The following is a 26,470-nucleotide window of genomic DNA, read 5'->3' on the forward strand; positions in this document are numbered from 1 at the left end:
TTTTAGTTTTAGTTTTAGTTTTAGTTTTAGTTTTAGTTTTAGTTTTAATTTTAGTTTGTTTTAGTTTTAGGTTTCGGGTTCAGGTTCAGTTTCAGTTTCAATTTCAACTTCAACTTCAACTTCAACTTCAACTTCAATTTTAACTTCAACGTCAACTTTAATTTTCAATTTTAATTTTAATTTTTCATTCTCATTCTAATTCTCATTCTCATTTTTATTTTTGTTTTAATTTTTCTTTTTATTAATATTTTTATTTTTATTATATATTATTATGTATTGTGTTATTTACTTTTATAGTAATTGTAACTTTTTCACAACATTATATTATTTATTTCTTACAGCCTTCCTTTTCCTCTTTTATCATCTACAGTCAATCTTGTGGACCGAGTCTTCTGCATTCTCATTTCTCTAAGATTAGGCTACAAGTTTATCTCCTAGGTACACTTTTGCTGCTGTACCACACTGTACACTTGCTGCGTGGTAGTAGTTAAAGCAGTAAAGCTCCTTGTGAAAAGGTAACTTGTCCAGGGAACTACTGCCACCCTACCTATTTCTACAGCCAAGTAGTAATGTAAGCATTACTGTGTTCCGGTTTTGAATTGGCACTGCAAATGTTATGAATAGGCGTGTTGCTTACCACCAGGCGCACGACTTGTTGACAAAGAACTACGAAAGTGTTTAAATCTAACCTACTTAAACTTTAAGACTATTCAATAATGTATAACAACACTATTAAGATTATTATTTGGTTTATCAACGGAAAAACATAATAATAATATAATAATAATCATGAGCCACCAAAAATCGTTGTCACAACGTAAACAAAACTGAATACGAACTCTACAGATAATTTTTACATTGTTTTAGGTCTTCGTAAAAACCTAAGAAGGAATTTCTCACAGAGAGTTCAAGGTTTATTATCGCCACATCGCATTATACATGCCTTATACAAAATGAAAGGGAAGAATAATTAACACTAAATACATTCTTACCTTGGCCAAATAACAACAAAAATAACACAGATATTATTTTACACATTTTGTAGAAATTGACGCTTGGATATTAAATAATTTTTCGACTTAAGTAGCGTATTTTTAAGGCACTGAAATGCAGTGTTCTTACGTACTCAGTTCTTTGATTACTGGTTCAAGTGGTTCATCATAAAATAACAGCTAGCTGAAGAGAGATAGGTAGTTAAAGATCTCGCATGTACTTAATACGTATCTACACTTTATAGTATATTTGTGATGTCTTGATCATTGGAAATGTCTAGGAGGTACGATAATAAGCTGCAGTATGGTTTAACCCTTTTCGTTACACCCTATATACAAATTACAATTCTTAAGTCACATTTTGAGTCATTTAAAACTAACAAATATAATCCTCCTGCAATCTAGAAACCATGTTTATTCATGAAGGTTGAAATTAAGCAACCCATAACACAGTTTCAAATTGCGTAATCAAATACCGTCGTGCTCCTGGCTTTACTAACCAGCCTTTGCAGGGAAATGTATATTCGGTTTTTTTTATACATGACAGGCAAATGACTTCACTCCACCCGATGTTAAGTGGAAAGTGGTATCCAAACTTGCAGTTCACATCATAAGCTGTGCCTAGTATCAAACTGGTTCTAGTAATAAACTTATTAAACACTTTTTCGTTGTAGACCAACGGCGATTAGTAGCGAATTTTCGATTTTAAAAGCTCTGTAATATCGTACATCTTATTCATTTACGATAAAGAGGGTCGCTGTATTTGATACGGAATCGTAATAAGACGGTCAGAAAGACATTTGTGTCCATGTAATAAGAGCGAAAAAAATGTTGTGCCTTTCGTGACGGGGCGGTCCGAACGGAAGCGAAAAAGTCATTTTGGATATTATTGCATTGGACGTAAAGTTCAAGCTGACATACCGTGTGTTGACTCCCAAAACTGTCATTTCTTAAAATAATCAGATTAATATATTTATTTATATATATATTTATATATTTATTTTATTATGTATATACTTTTAATATATTCTAAGGACCGAGACCGTCACGTTGTCCTACCGAATATAAGCTGTTCTAATTCGGTGATTCTTGTTTTTTTAAATAGTTTTTAGGATAGTACTGTATAACATGTTGTTTTTATGGTCAAGGGCATTTGAATACGTTTTATATTTAAACTATATAAAGTGGTAAAAAATTGTTGTGTATTTATCCAAATCGGAACCTTCGAGTGATTTAGAATAGGTCCACTACAATAAATCCTTCGGGGTTTCCCCCGGTAAATCTTTATTTTTTGGATGCCTGTCCTGTTCTAAGCCAAAACAGACAAATTAACTCCATCTTGATAATGTTCTAGGATTCACTGTCTGTTAAATAATTGTAATATTTACTAATAGTGTTTATATTTACTTTTTTATGATACCAAGTGACGGAATGAACAAGACGCGTATCTGGTGGTAAATGACGTACCTGTCCATAACAGTTGCAGTGCCACTGTGCACGTTAAATAGCAAAGTTTTGAGGGGCACAGCCAATGTGCCCTTAAGCCTGGTTGACAAGTCCCATCTGCCTGTAATTTAACCAGCACCTTTACTGTTCAAAACCGGAACGCAGTAATGTTTATATTATTGTTTTTGTATGATACCATTTTGTATGACGGGAGGAACAAGTCGTGGGACTGGCGGTAAGCGACATTTGCAGTACCACTCAGAGCTTTAAACCTCAAAAATCTGAGGGGCACTGCCACTGCGGATGTCACCCTTAGGCATAAGTTGACATGTCCCATATGCCTGTAATTTCACTAGGACCCTTAACCTTCAAAACCAGAACGTTTACATTACGGCTCACATCACAGTAATACTCACATTACGACTAGGCGGCAGTACTTTCCTGGATGAACTCTTTCACAAGGATTTTTACTATGTACTACTAAATATTTATGTTTCAAATAGGTACCTACAGTTTTAACAACTATCTATATACCTGCCGTTTTACTCTACTGCTACTAAAAAGCGAAGCGCAAGTATCTAGTAATGGCATTCAAAGTATATTTTGAAACACCGTCTACAAAGTACACATAGGTAAAAATGGATAGGAACATCATTAATCATTTCTCTAGAATGCATTTGCTGTGAGAGAGATTGGTGATTATAAGAAAGCTATACAAGCTAAAAATAATTTGAACACACCTTGAGATACAGTAACAGTAAAATTCTTTGCTGTGCGTTACGTCATTTATATAATGTTTAAAATAGTTTAAAAAATTTTTGCTTATGTTTGTTGTAACCCGCCTTCTCATAACAGTTGCTGTGCCACTCAGAGTTTAGTTGCAAAGATCTGAGAGGCACTGCCACTGCCGACCACCCAGAGACATAAAGTTGACAAGTCACCTTCAAACAACTTCAAAAAACTAGAAACGTATTAATGCTCACATTACCTACTGCTTGGTGGCAGGTACTTTCCTTGACGAAGTCTTTCACAAGGAGCTCTATTGCTGCTATGATCTTACTCTCGCGCTATATAATACGATCTCGTTTATGTATTAGATCAACAAGCATATCATTGCCCAAGATAATCTGCATGAGGCCCAGCGCCCATGGACGAGACGGCTCCGCAGAGGATTTTTAGGTGACGAAAGGTAATATGCCTTAAGGTTTATGAACTTATAGTTGAAATTTCTATGCTAAGGGTCACTACTACTACGACTACAAAAACAAAGCTGCGGCACATGGTCAGGGATGCAGAACCGGCCGCCCTCGTAATGTTTCAACAGCCTTGCTTTGGCCTCCTTTAGGACGCTTTTGGGACGCCGAGTGCGACTGTATGGGTATGCAATGCGAGGGGAGTAGAGAGCTGAAGAGAAGTCAGGCGCGAGCACCATGTCGCGACACTGCGGCATGCCTAGGGATACCGCGGCATGATTAAGGACACCTCCGACGCCGGAAGATCCCCTGACCAGATTTTTTTTGTATCATCATGTTTTTCATTAAAAAAAATGCAAGAAATATTAAAGACTTTAAAAATCTTTACTGTAGGTTTTTTTTATCATACCAAGTGATGGGACGAACATTCGTGCGCCTGGTGATAAACGACAATCCTATCCATAACAGTTGCAGTGGTAATGCTAATATGGCTGTAGAAACAGGTAAGGTGGTAGTACTTCCTTGGACGAACCCTTTCACAAGGAGCTCTATTGCTCTACCTTCTACCACGCAGCAAGTGTACAGTGTGGTACATCGGTAAAAGTATACTTAGTAGATGAACTAGTAGCCTAGTCTTAGAGAAATGAGAATGCAGAAGACAAGATTGATTGTAGAGATGATAAAAGAGGAAAAGGAAGGCAGTAACATATAAAAATAATATATGAAAAAGGTACACTTATTATGAAACTAAATAACAAACACAGTACACAACAATATTAAATAAAATAAAATAAAAATAATTTATTTTCAGACAATATAGTCCATACAAGTTAGTAACATAACACACCTAATAACTATGAATGTATTAGAATTAGTACGGTACAGTCACTTTATAGGCTGACAAATTACTTATTATTATATTAACACAAACAAGGATGAAGACAACCCCCCGCGGATCACTGATTCACACGTAAAACATGTAACTCAGTGAACCTCCAGAACAGTGCTGCATCCATCTTGTCTGCTATCATCTTCAGGATCTGGTTGCTGCTACCCCTCACTCTTCGTACTATTGGTGTGGACATTTTACACATGATAGCATAGAAATTGTCCCAGCAGTATCTGCGAACATTACACATGCACTGTATAAATGGGGGAGCCTCAATAAGGCACTCGCAAGGCACCGTACGATCCCAGTGTAAAGTTGGTCCATAGAGCACACGTGTAGAAGCTCTTGCTGTATGCTTTGAAGAGCGTTAGCTTTAATCCAGTCGTACGCCGCGTGAATCTATGAGCCAACAGTGCCCTGCCTCGAACCTACGGTGAACTGCGCTCCCTCTCTATATCTTCCTCATCCTTGAGGTCTTCTGTCGCAATATGACCCAGGTACGTGAACTGTGCAATACGCTTTAAAGATACAATACCCTAAAAGGGCCTATATAACTATCTAATTTTAAAAGTAATTGACGTGATATTTAACAATAAAGGAAGGTGATTTGTGATTTATGGGTACGTCCTCGCGTTTCAAGAATTTTGATCGGAGTGACGACAGATCGAAGTGAACAGAAAAGGAAATTCGAGAATTATTCAATATTTAAAAAATAAGTGGCCAGGAACATGAATGGGAAAGTGGGAAGGAAAAGAGGATGATAAAAAGGTGGGATCAAGGAGATCAACATCGTCACAATATGTAATGTGTAATATTGAGAGACCATGAATGTTGTGTATATTTCGTAACTTTAATAAAAAAATATGAATCTCATTATAATCAATTATAGCAAAGTAAACAAGCACGTTAAAAAAGATTATAACTTGAATAAGTCTTAGAATATTATTACATTCCATGAATGAATTAAGGAAAATTTTTACCTTTAAGAAAACAACTTCTACAGAGGCCTTTAAACAGGTTTAGCGCTGTCAGTTATAATTCATTATAATCGTTGAAATACTTGTGTTTTCTATGATAAGACTGTAACTTTTAATTAACGTGATTTAAAAGTTGGTTCAGACACGAAATTGTAATATATTTTTTCTTGTCATCATCGTTATCAACCCTTTTGTACGTCTCACTGCTAGGCACGGATCTCACCTCAGGAGCGTTTAAACCACGCTGAGTCAATGCTGGTAAGGGACTTCACACGTTTTCCGAGGGTTGTGAACCTTCTTCGACGTGCAGGGTTTTTTAAATGTTTGTTTCAATTAAATTTTAAATTAAATTTCGTACATAAATTCCGAGAAACTCAGAAGTGCAAGCCCGGATTGGAATCCACGACCTCTGCTTAGCACAAGCCGTGGAGCTTAGCACAAGGCGCGTCGTGCACGTTGTTCGCCCCGTCGCTTGATAATTAAAAAAAAATTGGATGTCCAATAAGAAACATTAGGAATCTTCGAAAGCAATCATATACATCATTGTTTCCCAAAGTGGTCCCTACCGCCCCTCAGTGGGTGCTGTAATAATAAAATAAACAATATCAAAGAAGTATGAACAGCACAAATAAAAACAAAATGTCATTTTTTTTTTGCATTTAAAAAAAATCTTTGATGTCGTATAAACAGATCACATAACAAATGAAATAACTTTTATATTTTTATAGGTAAGTCTGCGATAGCTGCAGGCAAAGCATTATATATTAAACTTTAATGATATCACACAACCGGTTCATATGCATTCTGTAATGATTGCAGTAACTCTAGTTCGTAAACGAATACTTGAATATAACCAGTCATCAGAAAGTAGTCATAAATAAGTAAACATAAAAAGGGTAGAACAAGTAACTGATTATAGAATTTTTGTAAATTCAGTGTAACTATACATACCTATTTTTGAGTAAAAGCAAATATATTATGTTTTTTACGAAAATCGGGTTTGACACCGTTTCCCCTTAACGCATCACGCCTCCGAGATTCACGGTACCCGTAACGATTTTGGTAATTCTTTTTTTAAAACATTGAATGGTAAAATTTTTCGCACTTGTTAGACTTAAACTTTTCTTCATTAATTTTATTCTCGCATAATTTTTCGCGAGAAATCGTTGTCTTTAAGTTTGTCCATGGTTATGTAACCACGAAGTTTCGAAAAAAAAGGAAAATAAGCTATGAGAACAACAAGCAAGTACGATGCGGATAATTTTATTGTTTACTGACGCCATTGACTATTTCCATCATGGTAATCAATCCTAAACTTATTTGATTAATTTATCGATAATTTGTTAGGTAATTAATATATTCTTATGAATCTGCATAACTTATTAATTTTTGACACACTATAATACATACTTAAAGCACAGAATCGTTACGTCTATGTGTAAATACATTCACGCAACCGGTTTTTGCGCGTTCTGTAATTATTGCAGTAACTCTAGTTCCCAAACGAATACTTGAATATAACCAGTCATAATCATAAGTAAACAAGTAGTCATAAATAAGTAAACATAAAAAGGACAGACCAAGTAACTGATTATAGAATTTTTGGACATTCAGTGTAACTAAATATATATACTTACCTATTTTTTAGAAAATGCAAATGTTTTTCACTTTCTATCAGGTGAGATGGAGGTCAAATGCGCACACATTAAAAAAAAAATCGGGTCCGACACAGTTTCCCCTAAACCCATCATGGCTACTAGCAACATGGCGTCCGTAATTGTTATGGTAATTTTTTGTTTAAAATGTTTAATAGTAAAATTTGCCGTCTTTCGTATTTTTTTTTGTTTTTTTTTTTTATGACATTAAGTAACGGGACGAACAAGTCGTGTGCCTGATGGTAAGCTACACGCCTGCCCATAACAGTTGCAGTGCCACCAAGAGCTTTAAATTACAAAGATCTTGGGGGCACTGCCACTGCGCCCGTCACCCTGAGACATAAGTTGACAAGTCTCATGTGCCTGTAATTTCACCAGCACCCTTACCCTTCACAACCGGAACACAGTAATGTGACCATTACTGCTTGGCGGCAGAAATAGGTAAGGTGGCAGTACTTCCCTGGACGAGCTCTTTCACAAGGAGCTCTACTGCTACTAGTATGGAATAGACCATACCGCCAGATATTAGACTTGAATTTTTCTTCAATAATTTGAATTTCTGACAATTTTTCACGAGAAATCGTTGTCTTTACTGTGAGCATTTTGAAACCTTCAAATTTTAAAACATTTTTTAACATTTTTTAAAATTGTTGGATGAAAATACGTGCGTTAGAGACACTGTGTGGCTCTAGGACGTTAACGGTACCAAAACTAGAATGCGTGTCAAAGATACATAATAAATCCACTCTAACATCTAATACTAAAGTATCCCACCTCTAATGCAGTAACAATGCTAAATTTCAATACTATGGTAACAGTTTCTATTTAAGAAATATCACTTATACATCAACGATTAGGTACAAATTTAATTACGCGTCATTTGAAGTTGCCAAATTTCCGCCAATTACAAGTCAATTGGGTTCAGGGTCTTGGTCCTTTGAGAATGTATCGTCTAAGGTACCGATTATAGAGTCACGTCTCGGCAAAATAATACCGAACATACGAGATGACCGGTCTTATTACCAAACAAACCGCCTTGAGTTGTTGACGCGTCGCGCAAGTGCTTGTGAAAGAAAGAATTTAATTTACAAAAACAAAAGCAATGGATAATTACGTGGGAAAAAAGTATAGACTAAAAACATCGGACAATTTCGAAAATTATTTAAAACATATCGGTAAGTCAATTAAACTATTATTCATTAATTCATGTAACTAACCAATGTATATTCGCGAGTGATTAATTACCAACCTATTGTTATTTGAAATGTTAGTTGTAAAATCATTGTTATAGAGAAAGGTGTCATTTTGATTAAATAATTGCATAAAAAAATGGATAAATTTTTTGGTAAGAAATATATATTAAAAGAGTCGGAGGGTTTTGAAGAATTAATGAGTCCGTAATACGTATTTATCCAAAACCAAAATAACATTCTAAGACCCAGCGAACTACAATGGGAAAACGCAAACGCCCAATGTACATTAAAATGTATTTAAATACATATAATTATAAGCTATAGGCCCAAGCAAATATTAGTAGCAACAGTACCTCTTGTGAAAGAGTCCGTCCAGGGAAATACTGCCACCTTACACTGCGTTCCGGTTTTGAAGGGTAAGGGTGAAATTACAGGAACAAGGAACTATGTCTCAAGGTAACGGGCGCAGTAGGAGTGCCCCTCGGATCTTTGTGATTTAAAGCTCTGAGTTGCACTGGAACTCTGCCGTCCTTGTCATAACCAATGCATTTCCCTTTTGGTAGCTGACAAAATATTTTAAAATTTTATTGAATTGATATTCAATTATTTTTGTGAAATTACTCCACTAGTTTGTTATAATTATTATAACAAAGGTTTTTGTATTAATAATTATAACTAAAAATTAATATTCATTTTTTTTTAGACGCACTTTAATTTTTTTTTAAATTGTATTAGAGTGGTACTTTAATATAATGTAGTAATTTTGCGTGAATTGCATTTGGAATAGATTTTTTTAATGTGAGAAATTGTAATTCGTAAGAATGTCTATTTCAGGTCTGTTCGCTTCAATACTTTAAATTTCATTTCTTTCAAAAACTTGTGCGAATATATATAAAGTGTTATGCATTTCTAAAAAGCCCATTGTATATAGATTTTAAAGCAATTATAGTGTTTTGATTATTTTTCTATAAAAAAAATATACAAAAAGTGAGGGGGAAAAAAGGTACGTATTTGAAATTCATCGAGACTTTTGACAGTTACCGATGTCTCCCGGTGCTTTACATTTGGTTTTGTTTTATAGCTCAGATATTCATAAATAACATTTATAAAAATCAGCTGCGAATACGTGCGGTTTTAGAAGTTATCGCGAAAACTACGATATAAGTCAAGAAACGGAAAACCGCTATCTATTGTGGTTTCTTATGTTGTACTATTGAATTGATTAGTTTGCGGTATATTTCACTAAATTATAGGTATTTATTAATAACAGGGCGTTTTGTCTACATTTTGCACTTATTTTGTGGTACTACTTTAATCAACAAAATGCACACTACCCTTATTTATGAAATTATATAAGAAGAGTGAATTAATTTAATAAAGCTATTACAAATTGATAATAAAACTAAACAGACGTTTGATTGTTACGTATCATCACTGAATTTCAAAATGTCAAATTCTTTCAAGTGTTCCAAGCGTGAATTATTACTCTCATACATTGAAGGAGGAAAAAAACTTGAAACCCTATCAACAGTTTTAAAAGAAAACTATCATGTTTCTGAAGACAACGTGTGTTTTATTATCAGTGATGTTCAAAGGAATCTTCCTTTAATAAACGATGGGCAGAAGCGTCCAGGAAAAAGGATTCGTTTCTAAAAAAGAACGAAAATTGGTTGGATTCTGAATATTTGGTAACCTTACCGAGCATTGAAGTAGTAACACCTGACATCACGCCATCTACTTCTTCTGGGAAACGCGGAAGACCCTGTGTCTCTTATGGAGACTCAACAGAATCAACCAAAAAACGAAAAAATACCGCGCTATTTAGTGAATATGGCTTTGAACACATTTGCAATGCCTATGTTCAGGGCTTGCGTTCAATAGGAGAAGAAATAGAAGCAAAACTCGTGAAAAAACTAAGGCTTGCTGACCGTGATGATACAAAGTCTCTATATTTGAATCTCATAGAAAACGCAAGTGAGAGCAAAATGCTAATGGATCAAGAAGCATTGAGTTATTTCATTGACTTAGATTTAACGAAAGTACAATATATATACTTAAGGAATTTAACAAACGAACGAGACTGTGTTCTATTCCCACCATTTTGTAAAATACAAGAAATCACACAGACATGTTATCCACCATATACAGCAATAGAAATTACAAATACACATGCAAAAGTACTAAACCTTCAAGATTTATTGGACCACACTGTAGCTAGGATTTTGGCCATAGATTCGGTGTATAAGATTGGATTGTGTCATTTAGTTTTATACAGTAAATGGGGATGTGATGGTTCATCTGGTCAAAGTCAGTACGAACAAAAACTTCCAGAGGAGTCTGAACTTGTTTCTGATGCAAATTTGTTTATTACGTCGTTAGTGCCTATTAAATTAGTCAATGAGCTTACTGGCGACATTGTCTGGCAAAATCCAGTGCCTTCGTCAATCCGTTTTTGTCGGCCTATATCGATAGAATTTTGTAAAGAAACTCCTGAAAAAACTAAAGCTGTTGTTGATGAAATAAAGAACCAAATAATTTCCTTGCGGCCATCATTAATTAATAAAGAAGGTGAAGGAGTGAATGGGAAGCACGAACTCTTTCTGACTATGATAGATGGTAAAGTAGCTCAAGTATTAACAGATATACCATCTGGATCCACGTGTACAATCTGTGGAGCTACTCCACGGCAAATGAATGATCTGACTAAAGTCACTAGTAGGCCAGAAAACGAAAATGCATATCAATACGGACTTTCCACATTGCATGCCTGGATTCGTTGTATGGAAATGGTATTACATATCTCATATAATCTTTCTTTTCGGACATGGTCAGCCACAAGTGAAGAAAAGAAAAGACAAAAGCAAGAAAACCCTAGTACAAAAACTTTTTCGGGAGGAGCTAGGATTGATCATCGACAAACCACGACAAGGAAGTGGTTTTTGTGGAAGTGGAAGTTTTTACAACGCAAATTGTTCTTCTGAAATCACCGGAGTGGATGTGAATTTGATCAAAAGGTTGTAAATTATTTTACAAGCTCTTTCATCAGGCGTAATGATAAATGCAGAAAAATTTGGCAAATATGCCATGGAAACTGCCAGAATTTATGTAAGTAATTATGAATGGTACTACATGCCATCTTTAGTACACAAAATTTTGATTCATGGTGAAAGTGTCATTAAGCATTTTGGTGTAATTCCTATTGGTCAACTTTCCGAAGATGCACAAGAATCCCGTAATAAGGATTATAAAAAGTTTCCCCTACATCATGCCAGGAAGTGCTCTCGATCAGCTACAAATGAGGATGTATTTCATACTCTTCTCTACACATCAGATCCGTACATTTCCAGTCTTAGAAAAACATATAGCAAAAGTGTGAAGGCACTTGATGAAGATACCCTGGATCTTTTAAAAGTGAATGAACTCATTTTGGATCCTGAAGTTCAACAAGTATAATAAAACATAATATAGACATTGACATACATACATTTCTAACATTATTTTACTTTTAAATTAGTATTTTGTAACTTTTTTTACTATACGTGTTTGTAATCTTATAACTTTTAATTTCTTAATTAAATAGATAAGAGCTTAAACATGATTGTTTTAAAAAAAACTGATGTAATAATACATTTTTATTAATAATATAAGTAGCGTTGTCCTTAAGGAAATCAAATAAAAGCTATTTCTGAAATATATTTTTTAATTTTTTTTCAAAAATAAACATACTCTTATAAAAGTATAGCATCTGAACTTTAACTAAAGCAGTATTTAATACTCTATGCTTGTGCAAAAATTCAATAGTCTATCTTAACAAATAAGAAAGTTTTTTGATCTGAAACAGACCTCGATTTTCCATAGTGCATCGGTTCGAATCCGGTCGGATCGAAGGAATTTTTTCTGAGTGTTCGATCTTTGTATTAATAATTATGTCAAAATATTTTCACTTAAAAAAATTCTCAATTAGGTACTTTGATTTATAGGAAATAAAACTATTTTTCCGGATTTAAATATTTGTTTTTTCAAATAAACCGACGTTTACAGGTCCCATGGCCACGGTTGACATTGATTTAGCTTAACAATATTGAAACTAAATAAGGTACTTACTTATAAAAAACCGATTAGAGGGGTTGTAGATCTCGTTACAGTTATGGGAGGGCAGAACTGCTATGGATAGGTGTGTCGCGTACCGCCAGGCGTACAACAAACATATGCCCTCAGATTTGTATCTATATAAAATATAACATATAAAAAACGTATTTCATGGTCATATTACCTTACCTGTTTATGGCTCCAAGTAGTAATGTGAACATTGCTGCGTTCCAGTTTCGAAAAATAACATAGGACTTGTAAATTTATTTAGCAGGGTGTTTATACCTAGTGAGGTATCATAAAAAAAATCATTGAAGTTTATATAATTTTATTTAATAACCCTTTTACTGTAAATGCTATGTGCACCGTTATACCGGGTGGAACAGAACGACCGACAAAGCCGAAAACCGTGAAGAGTCTTAAATATGTACTTAATTGTACTGAAAGTCTTTTTGCTCTAAGTGTAATAGTTTCCAAGTTATTCAATGATAAAGATTTGCTTGAAAAGTCTGTATTGTCAACCCTACATCATAAAACACAGCTGTTTGGAGGCAACTACCGGGAGGTACTCAGGGCAAAAAACTTTGTAATTTAATAGGTCGCTGACCTCCGTCGTTCATCAGCACCCCATCAGTCGCTTTCTTTGATCAATCACTTTGTTTGATCGGTCATCATGTGAATCATGATTAATTATGCGGGTATTTTATTGTATTATTTTGAGAGTAATTAACACCCTTAAATTCCGTGTTTGACGACCCAATATTTACATTTACCGAAAAAATGCACCGCTCATAGAATCTTCGGGAGACATGTTGTTTCTAAACTAAGCGTTGTTATAAACTACCTACAACAACTTAAGAAAAGTAAAGTTTTCTAAATGATTCTGACAGGAGTTCAACCATGTTTTCTGCGTCGTAAGATAAGACTAACTTAAATAAACATAACTAAATTAAGTAAACACGTTCTATAACATGCGTCAAATACTCAAATTACAATAGTCTCGTAACCCTTAATCCGACCCTAACGTAAAATAGTAAATTGAGGCACTCATTCACGTCGCCTATAACCGCTTAGAGATGCACATTTGATACCTGTTATCTGTTTTTGGCAGCATAATTGGGAAATCGTTTTTTTTGTACTAGTCTATTTTTCAATGCATTTGGAAATAGTTTTAATTTACAATACAAGAATTTACTAACTTTAAAACGAAGAGTTCATTTTAATGAGATCAACATTTAAAACGAAAATTTTTGTTAACTTGAGATGAGTAGTTGAAATTTTAATAAATGTAATGTAAAAATAAATAAATCGGTTCTTGGAGGTCTGCAGACCACCTCCACGGTTCGTTTTCTTATTTTTGAGTATCGATTACCACATTGCTAAATTTGATTATTTATTACAATTTATTAAACGACCTGCAGTTACCTTACTTTTACTTTTGAATTGCTCATGGTACTTATACCAGACAAGACGATTATTGCGAAACCTATTTCTTTATCATAATTGTCTTTTTAAAATTAACATTTAGATATTAGTAATCAATGATATCTGATGCGTACGCCGGCGCCGCCGCCGCCGCGCGCATCTCTATGCAGAGTTGCCAAGTAAGCAACTTTGTCCCTTTATGTGACGATTTGACATCAAAAGCGTCTTTTATTTCTAGCGACAAAAAAAAATTTGGTATTTATTGGTGCATATTTAATTAGGTTTAATCGTTTAAAATTTAATATTATTTTTATCTTAGTATTCAGGAGTCTTTTGCCTGTACTGTGACCATTCTGTTTAGTGATATTTGCTTTAGTCTAATTGGTAACACTTTTTCATTCATAAATTAGTTCAAAATGCCTGGTTGTTTGGTGACTCGTGGTCTCATGTTTTTCTCGTGTTTACAACACAAAACACCGTTTACTTATTAATTTTTGGTTTGTGACAGCAACTTATTGGAATAGTGCTGTTTATAAGTAGTGTTTGTGTTAAGCAAGTAAAGTGTATTAGTGTGTTTGTGTGGAAAACCACATCGGCGTGTGACCGGCACACCCAGGAATGTGTCTGAAATGTCTGAATGTCTGCAAGAGCAAAGGGGACGTGGACAAATCGAACATCCTTTTAATTTAAAGTAAGTTCAATGTTTTTTAATTACCTATTCAAGTGAGTACGCTTATTTCTTCTGCGAGTGCCAATGATACGAACGCCGCCTGTGGGGCAGTAGATGTACTAACACGATTGATTGGCGTAGGGTTGTTGCACCGCGAAAGGTTTAAATCTGGACGAACATTTTCCAACTGCTCTGATTTTACATTTAAAGTAAATAAAACTCATGTATGTAGGGTTCTTAACGTGATATTTTCGGCTTTGTCGGTCGTTCCGTTCCACCGTGTATACATACAAAAATACGTATAAATCAATTTTTCACTTCTCATGCTCTTAAAGTTCGTATTAATGCTGGGTGTAGGCTGCATAAAATAGGATTTTATGCTCTAGTGCCTAAAATAAAATCGTCTTTATGCACTTGTTGTACAATCTACTATTAACATCTTCAAAAAGATTTATCTTTGAAGATGCGAAAATACAGTTTACAAAAAGTCGATTTTCTCAATGCTCACTCCGATTAAGATAGCCCTTTTCGGCTTAGCTGGACAGATATATATTAAAAATATAAAAATAATAACTTTGTTGTGTTAGTACGTATTGTTTTTTACACGTACGTACAATTTTATAGTAAACAAATTGCTTAATTAAATTAATTTAACAGTATATAAGTACTAACTTTTAATTACAAAAATGTTAAATCTTAATTTTAATTCTTAATAATCTATGCATGCCATTATTTTGTCGTAGTTAAGTTAATTATTATTTTATGTCCTTGTCATCAAAATAATATCTAGAATAATCTAGCGCAGTCTCGGCAATACCTGAAGCTACCGTATCGTATCCAGTTTGTACGTTAAACAATTGGCATTAAGTTCATTTCGCTCGTACAATTTCGTTACAAAAATTACCTTCCTTTAGATTCCGCAATATAAATTGAGTTTAAATAATAATAATAACATCTGAAACCCAATTATAGATATTCAGAAATACCAATAGGTACATGGAAATACAGCAATACAAAGAGGAATTTTAGTAAGTGCTTAGGGCGGGATTTAAATAATTCATTGCATACAACGACATAAATCTACACTTAAATCGACAAGAACATTCACAGCAACTGCATGTTCCAAACAAAACACAAATAGTGATAGCGTTTTATGCTCTGGCCACACAGAGGCGGCCGCGGAAGCGTTCCAAGCACGGGAATTTTTGTAATGTACGAGTACATATGGAACCTTACCACTCTGAAACTCGCGGCGGCCGCGCGGTCGGCCATAGCCAACGACGAAATATTCATAGATTTCTCATAGATGGCGCTACGGCTAAAAAAGTGATTGAAAACCAAAATACAAATATTCGACAACAAGCACATAGAAAGATTCGTGAGGACCACTGGTTCGTTCCGTGGCTTAGTTAGCATAGCATCTGGTACCGGTTTGCTAGAAGACGTCGGTTCGAATCCGGCCGGATCGTAGGATTTTTTTCTAAGCGTTTCTTTATATTAATAATTATAACAAACTAGTGGAGTAATTTCACAAAAATAATTGAATATCAATTCAATAGAAATTTAATTATAATGAATTAGTTTAGTAACAAATACAAATTTAAATTCCAGAGGTAGGCTATTTATCACGAAAAGCAGCGATATCGGTGACACCAACAGCGTGCTTGTACAAAAACGATGATGGCTCCTATACCTTCACAATGTTTACCACCTTCAGGGCCGTGGACTTCACCTTCACGCCAGGGGAGGAGTTCATTGAAGAGAGAGCGGATGGTGTTAAGGTATATTTTTACTTTCATACTTCTTAGGCACGAGTAGGTATCAATATCAATATGGCTTTGCTTTTTATTAATTGACAATTGTCTAAAAGGCCATCAGTTTAAAAAGATAAATAAAAACAATCACAGTATAACGTGACTTAAACTAAAAACTAAATTGTGTGAAAAGTAGGTAGTTTCCGTCGAGTCACCGCCGCGGAATCTCATGATTAGGGATCGCCGACTGGTTGAACACATGTAGAGCAAAAGTTCGACTTGAATATGTGAGTTAGCAGTTAGTTTAGTTAATAAGTATGTGGATTTAAAAAATACTTACCACGTGACCATGGGCCCTGTAAAGGGCCCGAAACGTTGGTTTGTTTGTTACAAGTCCCATAGTCACGGTTGACTGTCAGTCAGTTGACGGTCAATCAACCGTGACCATGGGCCACGTAAAAGGCCCGAAATGTTGGTAATCGTTTCATTTCTTACGAAATTTTATTCTATGCAAAATTTGGGTATGCAAATGTAGAATGAATGAATGTTGCCTACTCAAATAAATTGGTGAAAACTTAAAAAGAAGGAACTTTCTTCGCTTCGACACATTGTCGTTTAATATCACGCATGATTGCGATCAAACGTAAATTAAATAAAGAAAAACTAATGTATTACTGTATGTAGTATTATTTTCTCTAACGCGAGAAAATGGAATGTAATAGGAGTGCCTGTAAGTCACCTGAGTGCTGATCCTTACATGGCTACAACTCTGCAAATTAACTTTTTATTTTTGTGAGTTGCCATAGAGTGACAAATCAGTATATTATGCTCACTGAGCACATACACCCAAATACAGTGTGGTGTATAGAAAATAAAGGTGCGCTGTGGTCCGTCCGTTCCTACCATTACGACGCTAGATATCGTGTGGAAAGGGACGTATCGCACTCGGACGTTCGCTTGCTCGCATAAATGAGAACCTGGGTAGTACTGCGTATAGTATGAATGTAGTGTATATTGACAATTTGGCAACTCAAATTTTTAAGTAGTCCGTTTATAATAGAATAGAATATACAACATAAATATATCACAGTCTATAAAACTCTTCGTGGTTTTGGTTTTCAGGTGAAAGCACTGGTAGTTTTTGAAGGCAACACTTTGATTCATACGCAGGTTGAAGATAATGGCAGAAAGTCCACTCATGTACGAAAATTTACACATGACACATTAACTGTGGTAAGTAACAGAATAACACTATTAAGTACTCAGTATATTTAGTAAAAGATAACACACCTTTTACGGTAGGAATATTGTTAGGTAGATACCGACTCTATCAACATCGACAAACTAAATTTATGAATGAAAAAATGAACAACCTCAATTTGGACGGACCTTCAATATAACTTAAATTAAAGTTTAAAAAACTCCCGACACCAAACAACCCACTTCCAAAACAAACTTTTTTTTAAAAGAAGTTCAACTAAATTCAAAAACACAAAATGTCACTACACTAAAAAGCGAAAAATATCAAAATAGATATTTAATCCAAACGACAACAATGCATGTAATTTTTATTTATTTCCATTTGTACACTATATTATAATTATGGTTTATTTATACAATTACAACGTGGCAATTGCAACATTAATATTGGTAGTAACAATATTTATGTTCTTTTCTTTTCAGACCACTACTTCTGAAGGCTGGGACGGCAAATGCGTTCGAGTCTACGAAATACTGAAATGAAATAGTCTTTATTTTAATGCAATTAAATTATAAATGAATAATGTGATATTTAAGGTTTAACATATAATATACCTACATTAGTACTTAATATTGATTTTTGTAAATTTATTTTTTGTAAAATTACTCCACTAGTCATAATATACAAAGATCGAACACAATGAAACATTGCTTCGCTATGACAGGAGTCAAACTCGCGTCTGTAATACCAATCAAGGGTTTTATCACAGGGGTTTTATCAACAGAGCCACAGATTGAGTCGGTAGACAGATCTTTATTTTTAGTTCTGTTGGCTTTTTTGCCGTGGCCCTGTTACAGACGCGGGTTCAAGTTGTGTCAGTAGGGCTAGCATGGTAGCTATAAAGCGCGAGATTTCTATACGAATGCAGTATATCGTACTATATGTCGCTCTCGTGCAAGTCGCGCCCTGTCGTGATAACCCTACAAATCGAAGAAATTTTTCTCTGTGTTCGATCTTTGTAGTTACAATATGTATAGCAGTTTTAATTGATGGTAGGTTTCTCTGTTTATATACAACCTATGGCCACAGCAGCTTTACTGGCTAACTGGGGAAGGTGTAGTGCCTGGCACCATTTGTGTTGTCTTTCCGGCTTTAGTAGCAGTAGAGTTCCTTGTGAAAGAGTTCATCCAGGATAGTACTGCTGTGTTCCGATTTTGAAGGGTAAGAGTGCTGGTGAAATTACACGTACATGGGACTAATCAGTGCCCCTCAGATCCTTGCGATTTAAAGCTCTGAGTGGCACTGCAATTGTTATAGACAGGTGTGCAGCTTACCATCAGGCGCACGACTTGTTCGTCCCGTCACTTGATAGTTTTATAAAAAAAGCCTAAGTAGAAAATTAATGATGCAAAAGACCTCTACTTCTGCTTCCGCACACTTTTCCCATCTGTGTCCGTTTCTGCTATTGCTCTTTCATAACGGTACTTTAATCGGAAATGTATAACGTACGTAGGTTTTTCAAGTTTTTTGTTTTGAAAAAAAATGTAATTATGAAACCAAAATAAAGTCTTGTTCGCAACTATTTCGTTGAGATATTTATAGTCTGTACACTTTATTATTATTATTATTTAAATAGAGGCACAGTGACTGAGCGGCTCAGATCTTTGCGATTTAAAGAGCTGAGTGGCACTGCAACTGTTATGGACAGGCGTGTAGCTTACCACCAAGCGCACGACTTGTTGGCACGACAAGTGACGGGACTTGATATTTTTTTAAAAAACAAAAAGAATTCTTAGGTATTAATGTAAAGACGGCGTTTATCAGTGCACCGCAATTCATTGATGGGAATTCATACTAGCGAAAAGAATACATTCTATTTATTTACTATCTATATATCTCATCTGGTAGCCGTGCCGTGGTAGCCTGGTGGTTTGAACTACCGCCTTTCAAGCAGAGGTCGTGGGTTCCAATCCAGTCTTGCACCTCTGAGTGTCTCGAAACTTATGTGCGAAATTTAATTTGAAATTCACCATGAGGTTTTCGGTGAAGGAAAACATCGTGATGAAACCTGCACGTCGAAGAAGGTTCACAACACTCGGAAAATGTGTGATGTCCCCGAACTCACGAGTTCTTTTCCTTCAAATAAAAACAAAATAAAAATCACTAAAATCAAAGTAAAAATGTTTTTGTTGGTTTTCAATCACATACTAGTGATTTCAGACTTCTATTGAACAAAAATCATCACAGACACACTCACACACACATACACAATATAACCCCGCACTAGTGAAACCCTGTGTTGCGGGTGCCATGGACACACACATAGACAACCACAAATTACACCCAAACTCACGAGAGAAATAAATGTAGGCCGTACAAAGTATTTCTCCCGACCCGGGAATCGAACTTGAGACCTCTGCGTGGCAGTCATGGTAACCGTTCGGCCACGGAGGCAGACACGACTTCAAGATTAGTATTATCAATAGCCTAATAAAATAGAATAATATTGAAATTGTGGTAACTGTAAAAGATTCTGAGGTGAAAACCCTAAAAATCGTATGTTTTTGTTTGTTAACAGTTATTCTACATTGAATTTGGCAAGAGTATGGAATATATCCGTTCCCTATGACCTTAAAACTATTCAGTTTGTATTCAAGTTGTTCCCAACCCAAGTAATATTTTCCATACAAACCTGAATTAATCATAGTTTTGTATCGAAAGGCCACGCCTTATGTATCTTGGGAGCAAGCGCTATTTAACCGATAACAACAGGTAAAAATACGTTATTATCAGTCACTGATTCACAATTTTGAGTTTTACCGTTGACGTTAGGGCTCATTCAGAGTGCAGGAGCGGGCGCGGCAGTGGGTGCGGGCGCGCGGGTCTTGCCGTCTCGTCCCTTTCACAGTGCCAAAGCGGCTACGAGCGGGTAAATCCACACGTCGAAATTGCAAACAGACGCTAGACGCTAGATCAAGCACTGTGAAAGGTACGAGCAGGCAGGGTCAATATCTATCCGCGCGGTGTTCGCGGCCATTGGGAACGCAACGAGCGTCCACGTACATTTTGACTTACGCTCCCGCACTCATGCCTGCCGCCACTCTGAATAAGGCCTTAGACTCAACTCGCATTGGCGCAGAGTGGACGCCACGCAACGCTTTAACACTGCGCCAATGTGAGTTGAGCCTAAGAGTTCCTTGTCCACTTGTACACATTTGCTCATGTTGTACAGGGTACCTGCCGATAGATAGATTTAATAACTTTTAACTCAAAATCAAAGTTAAATAATCTTTATTTTAATAGATAAGTAAATTACGCTGGAAATTGTCACATTGATTAAATTGTACTGCTCATACGTAAGGCAGATTACCCTGAGAAGAGTGAGCAAGAAACACAAGGGGTTGCTCTACGTAATTAAACATCTGTACACATTAATCATTTATATATATTATAGATCGAGATTACCTGCAAGAGCTAAACGAGTCACTACCACAGATTTTTGTTTAACTCAAACTATAGTTATGGCAGCTGGCCCTCACCGTATGTGAATACTACAGATTTTAATTCAAATAATGTTTGTCTTATCTATTTAGAATTATTCTTAGAACCTAAAGCTGAGGTTTAAAAACGAACTTGCACGTCGACTAAGCAAATTTTTCGTATAAGGTTCGTTTTATAGAACTCAGCCTTAAGGCGATTTCTCACGGCCAGTATTTCCACGGGCCGCGCGTGCTCACGCCAAACGCGCTGTAGGAAGAGGGTTGCCCGAGCGCGTCAAACGCGCCGATTTGTAAGAACGGGCTCGCGCGGGTGACACGACTCGCGTGGTGGCGCGTATTCGGGTTTGTACCGAGAGCATAGGCTGCGCCTTTGAAGTTACCGACCCGCGGCGGATTCGAACAGACCGCAACGGGCGAGCCCGAGCGCGCTCGCATGGCCTTTTTCCCAAGGCGCGTTTGTGCGAAATGAGTAGCGCGGGCCGCGAAGCGGGCCACGGGCCGTGAGAAGCCGCCTTTAAGGTAGATTAACAAGATCGATTGTTTATATAAAAGAACGTTATGATAACGTCACCGTATCGTAATATTGCAGTGTTTATTTAAATGAAAAAGAGTAAACATAGTATATTTTAATGCTAAACTTTATGTGTTCTTATTAACATCGACCTAAAAGTACTTACTACCATAATTACGTACCCTCGGTATAATAAAGCCACATGTGATCATGCGTCTAAATGTGTTTTGTCACACGACAGTCATCAACAAGAATCATATGAACTACATGAAACAAATTTAAGGAAATAAAATTATTTTTTTGGATCTAATTCGCGTATATTTGTTTTTTCAAACAAATCGACCTTTATTTTCGAGTCCTTTACAGGTCGTATTGTCACGGCTGTAAGAAGTAAACAAAATGTGAACGAAAATAGACACTGATCTTAAAAATCCAGGCAATCAAAATTATTACGCTGCGTAGGTGCTAAGTATACGTTAGTGGGGATTTGTGGAATTAAATAAAATAAAATTTTAGTATCCGAAGATCAGTGAAATCATAACGAGAGCAAAAACGCAAAACATAACCCTATCTATTTTATTAATTTGACATGTCGGCAGGCTTTTTAATAATAAAGGAAAACTGATTTTGAAATTTGTATTTAATAAAACTGAAGCTAATCTGCTGATTATCCGCCGTTAGCTTCAGCGATAAACCGGTATCAAATTATCCATCTTTATCTTCAGTGATAAAACAGTAACAAATGCGTCTATTAAACCTGTTTCACTTTACTTTCGTTTTTGAAACGGTGATTAACAATCGGGTCTGTGCAAAATGGCTTATTTTGGCAAGGAATTCAAACTAGACAGGCAGGACAACTACGATGCCTTTGTCAATGCTGTTTACGCTGGAAGTGAGTAACTATGTCGTTACGTAGGATTCTTAATAAATGTTAATTTTTATGAAACCGAAAAAAATTTAAATAGTCAAGTAGTTGTTGTCTACAGTTTTATCGATAGATTATAAAAGAAGATAGGATTTTCCCAAAAATGACTGAATTGTGAATGTTATGACGTTAAAATGACAACTAATTGCATTTTTGCCTTCTTTATTCTTATTTTGTGTATGTATACTTACAAAAATTGACATTTTCAGTGGAACTGCGCTCAGAAATTGGATGAATGATAGGCCGAGGACTACTTTTAGACTATATATTTATTACTTAAGCGTGACTAATATTCAGTCGATAATCGATAGAATATTTATCAAAGTCGCGGATTTACCAAACTCGTACTTCATGATAATATTCTAGAATATTTGAAAAAAAAAATTGTCACCAAAATTAGGTTGAGAAAAGTAACCTGAAAATTACCCAACGACGGCATTCCCGTAATTTTGGTGCTTTGACTTTTACTAATTTGACTGACTTTCACTGACAGTTTACAATAACTTCTTTTATTTCCCATACGAACCCGAAGCCTCTGTTTGAGAGGCGGTAGGTCAAACCATTAAGCTACCACGGCGATGAATACGACTTAAACTCTTCCTTTTACAGTTGCCGACGAACAATATAGACAAGCCCTAATTGCCGATAAACCAACGTACAAACTTGTCAAATCAGGCGATGGTTACACCTTGTATACTACAAAGTCTGATAAAAGCAATCACGAGGAACACTTTGTCCCTGGAGTTGAATATGATGAAGTTGTTGGAGGCAAGAATGTAAGTAACCACTACGGTGGCCCAACGGTTTGCACTGTGGGCGCTGGGTGAGTAGGTCCCGGGTTCAATTCCTAAAAGGACCAATTTGGAAATTTGACTTTTTTTGCACACATCCATAGCCCTGCCTAGGGAAACCCTATATCGCGAACCATAGACACACATAGATAGATAACCACGAACTACACTCACGAGAGAAATAAATATAGGCGACACAAATATTTCTCCCGGGAATCGAACCCGGGACCGCTGTGTGGCAGACCAGCTTGGTCAGAAGACAGAAATAAAAGAGATAAAGTAGGTACTTATAGCACAGAGAATTTGATATTTTGATATCAGGTAATCGGTGGGATGGCTGTATCTATATTATAATAATAACGCAACACGCTCATAGCTCCGCTCTAGAGAAACTCAGTATCGCGGGTGTCATGGACACACACAAAGGACAACCACAAATTATACCCAAACTCATGAAAAAAATAAATGTAGGCCATACACATATTTCTCCCGGCCTGGGAATCGAACCATGCGTGGCAGTCCAGCAAGGTAACCGTTCGTCCACAGAGGAAGTTAAGTTAAATGATTGTGATTAATTCGTTGTCATTAAAATTTAACTGCTGTCGTGGCCTGACTGTTACCAAAGGCAGAGGTCCCGGGTTCGATTCTTGGGCCGGGATAAATATTTGTATGGCCAACATTTATTTCTCTACTGAGTTGGGTGTATTCGTGGTTGTCTATGTGTGTGTCCATGGCATCCGTGACACAGGGTTTGGCTAGTGTGTGGCTATGAAGTGTGTGCGTTATTGTTATTATTATTATTGATTTTTTAAACTGTTCAAGTCATGAGTATGGCATTAAGTCTCAATTTTAAAGAATTAACTTTAGCACATTGTGCGCATATCCCTTAAGTGTAACCCATCTTACTTGTGGACATTACAGTGATATGGGTTTAAGAGTACAGACGTGCTTGATGCATTTTGACTGTACGGTATAATTACGAGTCTTGCTCGAGTGTAGAGTAATGTGACCATAATAATTAGAACTTTTTATTTTAAAAAAAGACCTCAAAATGTTATTGAAATCTTAGCTTAGCTTATCGGCTTTTTATTGGAATTTCATCTATTTGGCAAGTTTTATGGAAATCGGTTAACGGAAAGTGCGCGAAACCGGATTCATCCCCTAGTTTGCCACCCTTAGAAGTGGAATATTTTCTTCAAATTTAAAAGGGACCAATACTGAGGTACCCTCTTTCCAACAAAAAAGTATTACCAGATTGGAATCACAAATAGCAGAGTAAAAAAATGTACAATAAAGAACCTCCTCCTTTTTTTTGAAGTCAGTGAAAAACAAAGCATAATATAATGGACGTAGCAACATTAATAATATTATTAGAATAAGTTAATCGTCTTATTTAGATTATGATTTTCAAATTGATAAGACAACCCGGGTGTATTATAAATTTATAATCGCAACTAGCGTGTGTCTACAATTTTCTTTGACAGAAGATTTCATTTGAAAACTTCTGTGTTACATCTATATTCAACGTTTGTCAAAGTACAGAAAACTCAAATTTTTGATTCGTATACATTTACTAGGTTAACTTTTAGTTATGAATTACAGTTGTCGAAATATTATTTCCTCCGATTCGCAACTTTTATCTTGTTTCATCTTTATCTTTTTAATCTTTCGAGTACAATAGAACAAAAGAGTAAGCAGTCTCGGTAACGCACGTGCCTTCTGTATTGTACAAACAAAGTTTTTTTTATGGAGTACTTACAGCTTAAAAAAATAAACGACCTTATGACTAAACAAATAATTCAAAACTAGATTACAGAAAAAGATATAGCGCGCCTGTGACTCGTACGATGGGCCAAGATCATTAAATCGGTGTATAGAGACGAAATGCCTTTCAATTTGTTAGAAAATTATACTGCCAAATCATTACGGTGACAACTGTGCTCCGATTGGCCAGCCTGAATCGGAATTGACGGGTGTCGTCCATTGTTTCACTTCAAATTACCCAGTTTAATTTCAGCGATGCTATAATGGACGGAAATTGCAAAATTAGATATTTAATATATAATTACCAATGAAATGTGATTCCGTTTGTTTTGTGATTAGATGTTTTGTTTCACCTATACCATCGAATGCAACAGCCCCCATTGTTAGGGATGTTATCTTTATTACAATAAATACAGAATATTCTTGGAATATACGGACACGTATACACAGGTCAGTTATTGGCGCGGTACTATTTTAGTTTCCGAATTAGTGATTTCAGCGCAAATCAGAGTTGATATTTAAAAGTGATATAAAAGAAGGTGTGTAAACCATAATCCACTACACTAGTTCTATGCGGTTTGGATTTCACTTGTCTACGTAAAGTTTGCGAATAGGTGTTTTGTGTGTGTTCTTTTACCGTTACAACAATGAATCAAGATTGCTAATCATCGAATTTTTTAATCATGGTTTCGGTTAATCTTTTTTTTTATGATACGTAGTGACTGGGTCGTGGTAAGCGGTAATATTAATACAATAGTTAGCTTAAATAACAGCAGTAGCAGACTTTAGTAGCAGTAGAGCTCCATGTGAATGAGCTCGTCCAAGGAAGTACTGCCACCTTACCTATTTCTGCCGCTAAACAGTAATGTCAGCATTACTGTGCTCCGGTTTTGAAGGGTAAAGGTGCTGGTGAAATTACAGGCATTGAGACTTGTCAACTTATGTCTCAGTGTGACGGGCGCAGTGGCAGTGCCCCTCAGATCTTTTGCGACTTAAAGCTCTGAGTGGCATTGCAACTGTTACGAACAGGCGTGTAGCTTACCATCAGGAACACGACCTGTTCGTCCCGTCACTAGATATTATGAAAAAATGTCTAAACAATATTATAGTCCCACTGCTGGGCATAGGAATCCTCTCACAATTTTGTTTGGTTTGGAGTTCCCGCGTGGGTCCAATATCGATTGGAACTTCACAAACATCATTACATTGCTTTGCAGATCTGTGTAGGTTTCCTCACAGTGTTTTCTTATCCATGCCCTAATGTGTATAATACAAAAAGTGTCACTTAGACGTTTCAAATCGCAAAGGTCTGTCACCCTGAGACATAAGTTGAACTGTCCCATGTATGTACGGACAACGGCACATCAGACTACACATTTTTGTTCGAAAGTCGTCTCCAGTGCAATGGAACAAGATACGTCAATGTGTAGCTTGTGTAGTGTGTGTGTGTGTGTGTGTGTGTGTGTGTGTGTGTGTGTGTGTGTGTGTGTGTGTG

At 36.0% G+C, this 26,470-nt stretch overlaps 3 protein-coding genes across 3 annotated transcripts in view; 2 read left to right on the plus strand and 1 right to left on the minus strand.

Annotated features, from left to right (window-relative positions):
- LOC113225917 (trypsin, alkaline A-like) overlaps positions 1-6,796 on the minus strand; it is a 12,672-nt gene extending 5,876 nt beyond the window's left edge. The window contains exons 1-4 of the mRNA XM_026458384.1: positions 6,776-6,796; positions 4,953-5,026; positions 4,625-4,753; positions 3,705-3,940 (exon numbers count right to left, since the gene is read on the minus strand). Of these exons, the coding sequence (XP_026314169.1) occupies positions 3,705-3,940; positions 4,625-4,753; positions 4,953-5,026; positions 6,776-6,796 (460 nt within the window). The remainder of the gene's footprint in view (positions 1-3,704; positions 3,941-4,624; positions 4,754-4,952; positions 5,027-6,775) is intronic.
- A 1,393-nt stretch (positions 6,797-8,189) lies between these two features.
- LOC113226023 (probable fatty acid-binding protein) lies at positions 8,190-18,159 on the plus strand. The gene is made up of 4 exons (XM_026458529.1): positions 8,190-8,327; positions 16,141-16,310; positions 17,406-17,516; positions 17,967-18,159. Exons 1-4 carry the CDS (start codon positions 8,255-8,257, stop codon positions 18,024-18,026), a joined length of 414 nt encoding a protein of 137 aa, XP_026314314.1. The 5' UTR covers positions 8,190-8,254; the 3' UTR covers positions 18,027-18,159.
- Positions 18,160-22,245: 4,086 nt separating this feature from the next.
- Positions 22,246-26,470, plus strand: part of LOC113225962 (fatty acid-binding protein 2-like) — a 5,272-nt gene continuing 1,047 nt past the window's right edge. The window contains exons 1-2 of the mRNA XM_026458454.1: positions 22,246-22,387; positions 23,030-23,196. Coding sequence (XP_026314239.1) covers positions 22,309-22,387; positions 23,030-23,196 — 246 coding nt within the window. The 5' untranslated portion in view covers positions 22,246-22,308. The remainder of the gene's footprint in view (positions 22,388-23,029; positions 23,197-26,470) is intronic.

This window comes from Hyposmocoma kahamanoa, unplaced genomic scaffold (assembly GCF_003589595.1).
Source record: "Hyposmocoma kahamanoa isolate Upper Pololo Valley unplaced genomic scaffold, ASM358959v1 180, whole genome shotgun sequence".
In the NCBI taxonomy this organism is placed as follows: Eukaryota; Metazoa; Arthropoda; class Insecta; order Lepidoptera; family Cosmopterigidae; genus Hyposmocoma; species Hyposmocoma kahamanoa.

Bases quoted from the DNA above. Each gene is read 5' to 3' on its own strand.
- LOC113226023 (XM_026458529.1), top strand. From the start codon at position 8,255: ATGGATAATTACGTGGGAAAAAAGTATAGACTAAAAACATCGGACAAT. The intron at 8,328-16,140 runs GTAAGTCAATTA...TTTAAATTCCAG, and splicing joins AAATTATTTAAAACATATCG to AGGTAGGCTATTTATCACGA. The intron at 17,517-17,966 runs GTAAGTAACAGA...TTTTCTTTTCAG, and splicing joins CACATGACACATTAACTGTG to ACCACTACTTCTGAAGGCTG.